Source organism: Misgurnus anguillicaudatus, chromosome 17, assembly GCF_027580225.2.
Source record: "Misgurnus anguillicaudatus chromosome 17, ASM2758022v2, whole genome shotgun sequence".
Taxonomy (NCBI): Eukaryota; Metazoa; Chordata; class Actinopteri; order Cypriniformes; family Cobitidae; genus Misgurnus; species Misgurnus anguillicaudatus.
Genome location: NC_073353.2, coordinates 7,851,893 through 7,864,462, shown reverse-complemented (window position 1 = coordinate 7,864,462; position 12,570 = coordinate 7,851,893). Strand labels below are relative to the sequence as shown.

The 12,570-nt window shown below is 37.4% G+C and overlaps 1 protein-coding gene across 1 annotated transcript in view; it reads left to right on the top strand.

Moving 5' to 3' along the window:
* ptgfrna (prostaglandin F2 receptor inhibitor a) overlaps positions 1-12,570 on the top strand; it is a 40,046-nt gene that overhangs the window by 18,192 nt on the left and 9,284 nt on the right. The window contains exons 2-7 of the mRNA XM_055216198.2: positions 383-754; positions 3,925-4,341; positions 4,605-4,988; positions 7,656-8,078; positions 8,258-8,662; positions 11,914-12,021. Coding sequence (XP_055072173.2) covers positions 383-754; positions 3,925-4,341; positions 4,605-4,988; positions 7,656-8,078; positions 8,258-8,662; positions 11,914-12,021 — 2,109 coding nt within the window. The remainder of the gene's footprint in view (positions 1-382; positions 755-3,924; positions 4,342-4,604; positions 4,989-7,655; positions 8,079-8,257; positions 8,663-11,913; positions 12,022-12,570) is intronic.

Here is a 12,570-nt window from a genome sequence, read left to right as displayed (position 1 = left end):
AAGCGCTCAACTGAAGAAACGCTGGAGAGCGCCCACAGCTGCCATTTGGTGGATGCTTTGGTGGATACAAGGCATTGTGGTAGCAGGGAACAAATAAATTGAGCTTTCTGAAACCGATAAAGATACAGTACACATTTTATTACAATCTTAGTTGAGAGCATGGTCAAAGTAGCCAAAATATGTAATAAAAGTACATGCATGGGGCAGATGAAGTTAAAACGTTGTGATTCATGTGAATTCTGAAGAAATCTGTGTGGTTCTTTGAGCACATAACTTGACCTTTGACCTTACTCTAGCAACATAGGACTTTGTGCTAATTTGTGGACTGTTTGTGTGTATTTCTGTGCATACTCCATATCTGACAAAGCTTCTCTCCTTACAGTGGTGGTCTGTGAAAGTCGTGTGGTCAAGGTTCCACCCGGACCGCTGGTGCATGTCGAGGGACAGCCTGTCTCCATTCGCTGTGATGTATCTAACTATGAGGGCCCGAGTGATCAGGACTTTGATTGGTCTATGATAATCAAAGTTAATGAACAGCTCAAAATCATTTCCACCTTTGATCCCAAATTCACCGACCCTTCAGTCCAGGACCGTGTCAAAAGTCTTGACATCATTGTTGATAAGGTTGGGGATGCTACTGCTGAGCTCAAATTCAAGAAGGTCAGAGCAACAGACAGTGGAGTCTATCGCTGCAGCACACCCAGCACTGATTCGGTCATCAGCGGGAACTATTATGCTGATGTGGAGCTCAAAGGTGAGTCATGCCTGCAAATACTTTTTTATATTTTCTCTGTAACACTTTAATAACATTCCTTTAAAGATACAGTGGGTATTAATTGTTCGAATCCGTATTTTGCCCTACGAAGCCAAAGCGCAGTAACTACACATTTGGTCAAAATTGAGCAAAAGAGTTGAAATGGGCTTTGTGAGATCTGTTGTGTCTTGTGACAAAGTCTCCTGGTTCAATGTCCCATTTCAGAGAAACGTGTGTGCCAAAATTGTATTAACATGTTTGACTGGCTGGTGTAAAAAACTTTAAGGGCATTTTTCTCAGTTTCAGTGTTTGCGTAGTAACTGCACTTAGCCTTGTAGGGAAGTATTATATTGACTATCTATGTCTTTACACAATTGTATTGGTATTGGCAGGTAAAGAAATACTACTTTACTAACAAACAACAAATTACTGTTACACTGTTGCACAAAACAACAGATTGCACATATGCCAGTGTCCAAGTCAAACTCCAAAAAATATTTTCAGTCTTCTGAAGTTATAAAACAGCTTTTTTCTTATTCACTAAAATGTTGAGCACTGCCCTAGCTTCATTTGAGGCCTACAGGAGGCCAGAAGATATAAAGAGAGCAGTAGGTACATTTAAATAAAAATAAAATTATAATTTTTCTTTCTTTAAATGGTAAGCTTATTTATTCTACATAGATTTATTAGTGCCAGACACTAAAGCCGAAAATCAAGAAAACAGTCCAGGGCTCGACAATAAGTAGGCCCAGGGCCAGCATGATGGTTCTTGGGCCAGTTGACACGGATTTAAAAGAGGAACTATATTTTATGGCGTAATAGCACTTTTGGGAGTACTTCGACTCGCCTGAAAAGTCCGCTCCCCTTCTCCCTCTCATAATGGGAGAGGGAGGGTGTTACTGCGCAGAGTCGAAGTACTCCCAAAAGTGCTATTACGCCATAAAATGTAGCTCCTCTTTTAAATCCGCTTAGAAAACGCTACGTTTTATTTTGTACCACCAAACTTGCTCGTATAACTACTCATCTTAAATAGGAAAAACGTTGATGTGTTTGGTCACTTCTAACTTTATCTCTAAATGGTACCATTGAATGAATGGGGCTAAGCTAAATGCTATCGAAGCTTCGCAGCGCGCTCCAGCGCTTACGTGCACGCACACAGATGATAGAGGGATGTATCAACAATTCTTAGTTAAGGTAATAACATATTTTAATATTGAAAATGAGTAGACTATTCCTTTAAACTGCTTAAAAGTCCATGTAAAACTTATGCACTATATATAATTTTTTTTTAGTAAATCCAGCGTATAATTTTTTTCAGTGTGTGGCATGTCACGAAAGATTATCATTTACACATGTTTTGATGCCTGTACAGTTTAAATATTTAAGCAAAGGTCAATCTAGAGATCAATCCTACATACAGCTCATTTAAGAGAAAACAAAATGCTTGTGCAACCAGAACTTCACCGTAAGGCGTGTTCAGTGCAGCTGGCAACATTGTCACGACCGCAACCTTATTAAACAAGATTAAACTAAACTATTTATCGATGCCATTAATCCAAGCACGCCAGTAATGCCTGGGTACACTACAGGGCTGCATGTTTCTGGAAAAAAATTGAATTACAATCTTTTAGTTTTTTAATGAAGATCACGGTTCTCCCATGATTCTGAATGCCAATTAAACAAAATAACAATTTACTGAAGACAAAATATGAATTGCTGCAATATTTTTTAAAAATGTTAAATTGGTTTGAATATATTTTTTAAATCTGACTATCCAATGACTAAATGTGTGTTTTATTACTGGATAAAAGAAGGTGTTTGCCCTTGACTGTAAACCAGTCTCCAACCTTTTTGTGATCAAGGGATAACACAATGGATAAAACAATCTGGAGGGCCAGATCTTTACCATTTACTTTTTTGATATAGTCTACTCAAAACTTGTTTTGTTTTACTTGATTTTATTTTATTTTACTTGCTGATATGTTTTATCATTGTTTAAAATGTTAACATGCATAAAATAAACCAAGCTAATATTAAAAATATGTAATAAATAAATATTAAAATTGAGGCTATTAATAGAATGCTTTGGCGGGCAACTCAGACTCCGTTGGAGATCACTGTTGTGAACATTAGTGTTTATATGTAAACAGTAAACTATTATCCCATTACTTCTGTGATAATTTAAATATTTTTAATATATAATGCAAAAAGAAATAATGATACTAAAAAGAGCTGCTTAAAACCTATACATCAGGGTTTTCCAAACTTTTTCAATCCAAGACCCACACATTTTTTTTAATTCATTTTTTTAAATGTCCTTGCTCTTCCAAGCTTTATAAAGGTAGTAAACAGGGACCAGGGAACAACTTCTGACAAGCCCAAAAAAATGCATACTGTATCCTTCACAGACGTAATCTACATGGCTTTAGGGGGTTAAAGTCGCCATGAAACGCAAGTAGCGATTGCTTTAAATTCCCGTGGTGACGTATGTCGGATGAAACCGGCTTCTGAAATGAAATAAAGCGGGCTGGATTTGAATTTGTCCATCGGGATCTGATTGGATCGTTTGAAGTTGGGTCGTGTTGCTAATTGCTAAAGATTATGAGAGCACATAAATAATAAAAAATAATAAAGCTCACAGATTTGTAAAATCATTATTCATTTGTAAAATAAATACCACAATATTCCAAAACAAATGACAGTGTTTCATTTTATTTTCATGACGACTTTAAGCCTTTCTGAGGGTAATCAATGTGATTTTGTACGAAAAAAAATCCATATTTAAAACTGTATAAACTATAATAACTAGCTTCCGGCAAAGTCCAATGCACATTCCAGTTTCAGCTCATAACAAACTGGCTGGGTGTTTATTTTCAGCTTTACTGAGCTAGCAGACATGCCAAAAACATAACTAAATTCATAAAAAGCTTAAAAAAAGAAAATTTGATCTATGACCCCTATTTTGAAGCATACAACTGATGGTCACTTAACTCTAACATGATATCTTATGACTACATCAGACCAATGAAATGTACAAAGTTCATTATATGCATGACAACAAAAAGTACTTTTTACCTCCATGAGCAGGAATCACCCATAGTCAAAATATTACACACTTCACCTAGAACCCTATCTGATGTAAAAATGTGTTGTAAATTTGTTCTTTGCAGTGATTGGAGACAGTCTGAAGGTGGCACCAGTCATTTCCAAATCAGCGGTGTCTGAAGGAGAATCAGTGGAGCTTCAGTGCAGCATTACTCGGGGGTTCACAGGGCACACGTTCCTCTCAGTCACCTGGTCAGTCAAGAGAGAGAACAACCCAGCAGAGGACATCTTGACTTTTGGGCCAGATGATAAAATCAATGTAGGTACAAGCTACACTCAGCAATATGCAGATGGTGGATTTCAGTTGGACCTTCGTGGAGGGGGCTTTTATGGACTAGTCCTGAAAGGAGTGAAGCCGACAGACCAGGGAGTATATTCATGTACAGCCCGAGAGTGGGTGAGACAGGGTGAAGATGGAAAAAACTGGCGAAAAATTCTGGAGAGGACTGAAGAAATGGGAAAGGTCGTGGTTACGCCCACCGGTGAGTTACATCTCATTTTGCTTCCTAGTTTCCAATGACATAAGTCAGTATGTTGAATAAGAATGCAAAGTTGGCATTGGCAACACCAAAGCTACAAAAGTATCAAAAGATTTTATTTTTTAAAACTATTGAATAGCTTGTAGGTAAAGTTTTGAGCACGCAGGCTCTTCATCAGACCAATTAACACAAAATTAATTTAGGCAAACTATTTTACATTTTTAAGTGTAGCTCATTGTAATGATGACCCCTCTGCCAAATTTCAGCTCAGTCTTTGATGGTTACTGTGGGGAAGAACACCACCCTAAACGTTGAAGACGCATTGAATCTGACTTGCACAGTGGCTGCAAATGGCCTGGCATCTCTTAGCCTGGAGTTAATGTGGCTGGTCAGACCGATTGATGGATCGGGCAGCCCAAAAGTTCTGATCCATGTAGGGCGTGATGGACGCTTGCAAAGTGGGTCTGAGGCTGTGGGTTTGGTCAGAGTGAATGAAGCCAACTTTAGACTGATCCTTCCTAAGGTCCAGAGCTCGGATTCTGGACTGTATTCCTGCGTTGTCAAGGCATGGCTTCCACAGGGCAATGAAAAATGGTACCAGGCAGCGGAGAAAACATCTGATCCAGTACAGGTTCTGGTGACTCATCTAGGTAGGAGTGAATCTTGTTTAAACCTTTTTTTATTTTACTATTATGTATTTAACCGATATTTAAACTGATACTAGTGTCCTTTATTTTTCTTTGTGTAGCTGTGTATAGTTTATGCCTATTATTCTTCCTTATTCTAACCTGTATTCTAAATTAATTGAAAAAAATGTTTTTATCAGTTTCTGTCACTCTTTGAGTTCAGTTTTAAAGGGACACTCCACTTTTTTGAAAGTAGGCTCATTTTCCAGCTCCCCTAGAGTTAAATATTTGAGTTTTACTCTCATTCTGGCCTAATAATCAAGGACTTTGCTGCTAACATGGCTGTAGCAGGCGCAATTAGGGCTGCAACAGCAAATTGATTAAATCGATAAAAATCGATTACTGAAAGCGTTGGCAACAAATTTCATAATCGATTTGTTGTGTCGCCCCACGCGGAGATACTTGAGTATTAAAAAAGTTGAATTTAACGCGGAGCGAACCCACTCGGGTCTCTCTCGCGCACTGTGTTGTTCTCTGTTGTTTCCGGATATTTCATTCAAGTGCAAGTCCACCGCTGCCAGGTCTTAAAGCCCATAAGGCTTTTGATAGTGCACTTTTTTAAAACAGTGCTTTAATTCGGTTTACAAACTAAAAGATGTAAAATGGATGGACATAGAATGCATTGCATGTTGCTTGCTTATTTTGTTTAAAAGCATGACCAATTCCAGTCTACATGTTCTAATAACAAGAAAGTATCTCTCGCGCTTGCTCTCTTGCGCTCTCTCTCTGTCTATATCTGTCTGACACACACACACACACACACACACACACACACACACACTCAATAATGTGAATAATGTAATAAATAATTCCAGGAGCTTATGATTGCAGCATGAGCATGATCATGACAGTGGTCAGCCAGTAACTGTATTGTTTTCTTCTAGACAAGTAAACATGTAGTTCAATTATCCATCTTTATTGTATGTCATTATGTCAGTATAAGTATTTTTTCTACCATGCACAAATAAAAATGTCACTGAACTTTTGCGGTGTAATTGTAACAATGAGCACTCAAAACACACCAAACAAATTACTAAACACAACCATAAAAACAGATTATCCACGTGCACTGCACTACTGCTTCTACAAAACAGCTGGACAGCTGTCACACAAGTTTGCGATGCAGATCAAGATGCATTTACTAAACAAGAAAAATGGCATGAGAAATTTTGTCTTGTTTTCTTAAAAGAAAAAAAAACACCTCAAAGTGATTGTTTGCTCAAAACAAGCTAAATTATCTGCCAATGGGGTAATAAAAATAATCTTGTTTCTGTTTGAGATTAAATCTCTTTAAGATTATTTTTCTTACCCCATTGGCAGATAACTTTGCTTTTGATTTGTATTGTTCTTTATTTTTTATAAATTATTTATTGTTCTGGCAGCTCAGGTGCACTTTATAAAAAAAAAGTCTATATATTTGGGAGATGTAAAGCATACATGTCTATGTTTTTGTGTTTGTGTTAAGTCCATTTTTATTTTATTTTATTATTATAACTTTAACAGCTCATGTATGTTCAATGAACAACATGTTTGTGCACTTCCTGAAGATTTCAGTTCTGTTTTTGAATAAGGGGTTGGAAATGAATGCTTTTATTATCCAATTCATCTATTAATCGAAAAAATAATCATCAGATTAATCGATTATTAAAATAATCATTAGTTGCAGCCCTAGGCGCAATGATATTACGCAGCGGCCGAAAATAGTCATGGTAACTTTCAATAGCTGGGGACTATTTTTGGGCACTGCGTAATTTCATTGGGCCAGAATGAGAGTATAGTTCCTAGCTATATTGGCCTAGAAAATCGCAACCTTTAATTTTCTGTCGGTCTTAGTACACGATGTAACTACAGAAGAGTCAAGTTTTAAATAGAAAAAATATTGAAACTCTTTTTTTGACCCCAATGCTAATGGTCTAATCAGATTCAATGGATTATGCTAAGCTATGCTAAAAGTGGTCTGCCGGACCCAGAGATCAGCTGAATGGATTCCAAAACTGAAAAAATCAAATGTGTAACTCTAGGGGAGCTGGAAAAGAGCATATTTTCAAAAAAAGTGGAGTGTCCCTTTAAATATTTATTTTTCCTACTATGGATGTATTTCAACAACTAACTATGAAGTTATCACAACTCTCTCTTTTAATGGCTCTGGGTTTGAGATCTCTACTTCATTAGCACCAATCAGTCACTAAGCTGTTCACACTGATCACACTACATGAATGATGATCATACACAAACATTTTCAAATAGTTCTAAACACAAAACACTGGCACAGAAACATGCACCACCTTTACCGTGTAGAATATCAGGAGTGACAACTGCAGTTAAATATGGGAGTTAATGCCCTAAATTTTGCCCATGTGTGCAGTTATTAAAGTGGACAAATACAAGTCACGATATTTCACAATTTACTATAAACCATTTCGATATTTACTTTATTATGGGCTTGTATGGATCATATCTCTTGTGATTCTGTAAACAATTCTGTGTTTTGAAGGAGACAGAAATAACAGCAACTAGGTGTAAAGAAAAACAATATTATGATTTCTATTACTATATATTTGCGCCTGCATCTGGTGCTCCCAGTGCTCCGCACCTGTCTAATTATGTTGGTGTTCTTTTTATTTTTAACAGAGCCAAAGTTTAAGGTGACCCTAGTAACTTCTTTGGCCCCTCAGTTTACAAGTGATCCCACTGAATTGCGCTGTCAGGTGACCGACCTCCTTAATCTCCAAGATGGCCGTCTAGGCGTGACCTGGTCTTACTCTGCTAACACACTTGGAGACGTATCTCAGAAGAAAGTCACAATTGCGTCCCTGAATGAGGATGGAGCTTTGATTACAGGCAGTGAGTACCAGCAGAGGCTCGAGAGTGGAGACATAGCAATCAGCAGGAGAGACCCCAACATCTTCATTTTGCGAATGCTTCAGACAAGAGATGCAGACATGGGCTCTTATATGTGCTCTGTAACTGTGTGGAATCCCTCCAGGAAAGGTGGATGGGAGAAAGGAATAGAAGTCCAGTCGACTCCTGTCATTGTTCAGTGGTCACCAAAGTGTAAGCACTCAATATTAGGAACTTTGATTCTTATTTGTTTCTCAAGTTTAAATATTTATCATCAAATGTGTTTGTGCCACTCTTAATGTGTTTTGGCTTTTATACAATGACAACTCTGAGTTATTTGTTTTTCTCAGATTTCCAACGTGTAATGCTAAATATTGATTTTGTGTTCGCAGTGCCGGTTTTGCAGGTGTTAGCACATCGTGTGAGAGAAGCCTCCTCTGGTGGATCCACATTTGAGATGAGCTGTGAGGTAACTGGTCAGAACCTGCAGAATCCTGGTTACTCCATACTCATCTTGTTTGAGCCGACCCTGGGTGGAAAGTCACGCAAAGTTTTATCACTAAGTCCGGACTCAGTCCTGCAGTTAGAGGAGTGGAGCGAGCCGAGCAGGATTGACAGCGTGGTTCTGGAGAAGACTGGGCAGCTGGAGTACCGGTTCCGTCTGTATGGGGCCCAAGTCTCAGATCGTGGGTTCTATTATTGCATTGTCACTGCCTGGATGCGTGATCAGAGCCAAGATTGGATCAAAGCCATCAGTGCGGATTCAAACAAGATTGAGATTGCTTTTACAGACACAGGTAATCATGTTAGCTAACTAGACTAGATTTTGGGTTGTAATGAGTGGTAAATAATTGATGCAAAATGCCCCATGGCTATTTACAGCTCAAATCATATTAACCCCTTCCGCTTTTCACAAACTGTAATTCTTCAGTTCTGTATTTTTTAGGGGTTGTGACGAGATCTCATGCGGTGAGAATAGTCCATTTGACTACAGTGGTTTAATCCTTATTTAAAAAAATGGCAAGAATACTTTTTTTAGTATCTGCTGCATATTCATGAAAGCAGCACGTGCATGTGTTAAACACTAATGTCCTGCATCAGCAATAGATGTATATAAATATTCTGGCTCAGAATGAGGTGGAGCTGGTGCTATCCTTATGCACACATGTTTGTGTACTGTGGCTTAACAAAATAATTTACAAGCAACACATTTTGTGTTTTAATTATTAAATGATTGAAGAAAATTACCATTATTAACTTTTTTTTATAAAACTTTAAATTAATTAAGTACAACATAGCAGCTGTGTTCATTTACACTTAACAAACAGCTAAGTTGTTTAAAATTAAATTAAATTTTAAACTTTTCATTTACAGTTCATTGTGCTCTTTTCTGAGGTCTGCGCAGGACCGTTTTTTTGTCCCGTTGCCACTAGATTCTATTCCTCACCCATTCACTTCCACTTAAAATTTACTCTGTTGCTTGATTAGTATTCTTTTTTCCCAATCTAATGGATCCGTCTAAATTCAGATCGCATTTCCAGAATATCATTTTAATTTCTCTAACTGAAAGAGAGAGATAAAATGTACATAAAATGTAGGCTTTTCAAAAATTGTGTCAGATTTGTTTATTCATCTTGACAGTATAAATTTCTTTAACATTGTACTGTCAGCAGAGTAGAGAAAAAAATGTCACAGAGAAAAATAAATGAAATACAAATTATATGAATAAAGGGAAACCGTTGGCTTAAAACTAGTGCAATATAAACCAAACTATATAACACTGATGCAAGAAAAGAATGTACTGATGACAATTTTGGCATCTTTGGTGATAGCTGATGTACACAATCATAGACATCATGTTGACATCCTTCCCTCCACTTTCGACGACAGATTTGTTTACATTTTTGTTGCCTTTATTGCCTAATATAATAAACAGTTCTTTTAATATCCTAATCATTTACCTGATCTATTAATTATAGTGTTATATAATACTTAATAATCATATGAAACCCCTTATATGAAAAATATATTCCCTTTATTTTAGTCTACCCACATCAAATTAAGTCAAACTAGCAGTTGTGGTTTCTATTATTGCTTTTATATTTTTTTCACTTTAGTCAAAACTAAATGCTTTTGTAAATAATGAACTAAATATCAGCTTGTAACCTGACAATAATTCATCAATATTGTGCATTTTTTGCATTATATCTTGTCTTATTAAATGTGGAGAAAAGCTCTTTCATGTCCTCCGTTACGCATATCACTGATCTGGTGACTGAATTGTTTCAACCGTTCATTAAAGGAAAACACCACCGTTTTTCAATATTTAACTATGTGCTTACCTCATCTTAGACTAATTAATACATACCTCTCGTTTTTAATGCATGCACCTAATTTTTGTACAGCGTGTCGTGAATGTGTTAGCATTAAGCCTGGCCCCATTCATTCATTAGGATCCAAACGGATAAATTTAAAAGCCACCAAACACTTTCATGTTTTCCCTTTTTAAAGACTGTTACATGAGTAGTTACACAAGAAAGTATGGTGTCACTTCACCCTCGGTGCACAGTAACATCATCACTCCTGACTAGAGGTCTTCACGGGTCCAAAAATTCCTACCGAACCCGAAGAGACCCGTAAATGTACAAGACTGAACCGACCCGGACTCGTCTATTATTTAAAAGCCGGACCCGGAACTGACGCGGACCCGTCTATTATTTAAAAGCTGGACCCGAACCCGTCCTGGAAGACACAGACCCGACCAACAAATATTCTTTAGCTAAATGTTATTAATAAGTCAATAAACAAGTAGCGAAAATTCTACTTTTTGTCTTACCCATAGAAGTTAGTCTTCTCCCTCGTATCCTGACTGTGATCCAGCTTTAAAAGTCCACTTTACTGTCGGTGATGAATAACGCAGTTTTACATTTGTTGTTTATCGGGTCAACTTGCATAATAAATTATACTGTTTGCTCATCTGGTTAATAACGATTGCTCGTTCAGTGCCATGGCTGCTTTCTTTAGCTTTACTTCTTTACTATCATCTCTGTGCTCTTTGAGCAGAGTCTGTGCGAAAACTTTAGATATAACAGCAAGACGGTCAATTTATAATATTATTATAAAAATTAGAGAAGTCAGCGCAAAACGCGCGGTATGGCGGAATAAGTCCCACCTTCTAAATAAAAGAGCCAATTGTCAAAGGTAAAGTCATTGCGTATCACTGCAGAAGCTCCTGACTGGTAGCCAGAGAAACATTACAAGAGCGCATGCGCGTTAGCTGCCTGGTTAGAGCAACCAAATATAAACTTTTTAACGCAATTTTAGCGTCATAGAAAAAATGTATGTGACAATTCATCTAAGTTTTTGTTGCTGATTTTGAAATATTTTATTTAAGTGTGAGTGTGTGTTCTCTGGTATTACCCACAACGTGAAACAGACCCGGGACCCGAAGTAATAGATTGAGACCTGACCCGGACCCGGCTGATCATTTAAAATATAGACCCGTACGGGTCTCGGGTCGGGTCCTCGGGTCTCGGGTCTTCCGTGTAGACCTCTACTCCTGACTTCTCTCATTCTCGACTCAAACAATATTATTGCGCCAGAGGTTGAAGTGCTGCAAACTAAGTGCTCTTCCCCCATACAATATAGTTCTAATTTTTTATCCGCTTAAAACATCCCCAGTTTTATTTTGTGCCACCATACTTACTCGTGTTACAGTGTTTAAATAGGGAAAACATGGAAGTGTTTGGTGGCTTCTAAATTCATCCCTGTTTGGATCCTAAGGTATGAATGGGGCTAGGCTAAATGCTAACACATTCACAATGCGCTGTACAAAGATTAAGTGCACATATTAAAACAAAAAGATGTATGGATCAATTGGTAAGAACATAGTAAAATATTGAGTAAAATAAAAAAGTCTGTTCAGAAGGAAATTAAGATTAGCAAACAATTCTGTCTAAAAAACAAAGTAAGCATTAATGTGGCAGTTAACACTCTTATATCACATTAATGTTACAGTCATGTTAAAGTGTTTTCTTCTTTTCTGCAGGTCCAGTTTTCAACATATCCATTCAGTCAGAAGCCAGCAAGGTATTATCTGGGGACACAGTCAAAATTAAGTGCATTATCTCCCCAGTTGGTACTGCTCCAAACCCTGGTAAGTACTGTTTGTGCAACTTGTTATACTACACTTTTTACTACAAAAACATGACCATGTCACATTTTACTTCAACATAAAAGTTTGCTAAAAAGAAAATGAAGCATAATAATATGAAATCACTAATATATTTTGCCTTGACACCCACAATAATACAATGAGGCATTAATACGGGTATTTGGTTTGAAGCTCCAAAAAATTGCATTCATCCATCATATAAGTACTCCATCTGCTTCAAAAGACATTTGGACATTAGGCTGTGACTACACTGTGACATTTGGAATTATTTCTGATGATGTATACATGAATATCAGCTGACACACTTGTCTTCCGCCATTTTGAGGACCTGAAGTGGTCGCAAAAGAACTAGAAGCTATGCCTTCAATATGCTGTGAGCATCCAAATTGCTATTTTAACAACACTAAGAAGGCTCAACACAACATGATACCCTGCTCCAAGTATCGCCTGTGTCCCCACACGTGAACTCGAGCACCGAGAACACCGCTTGTGAACACAGAGTCAACCAAAAAGAAGGCCCTGAACAACTGA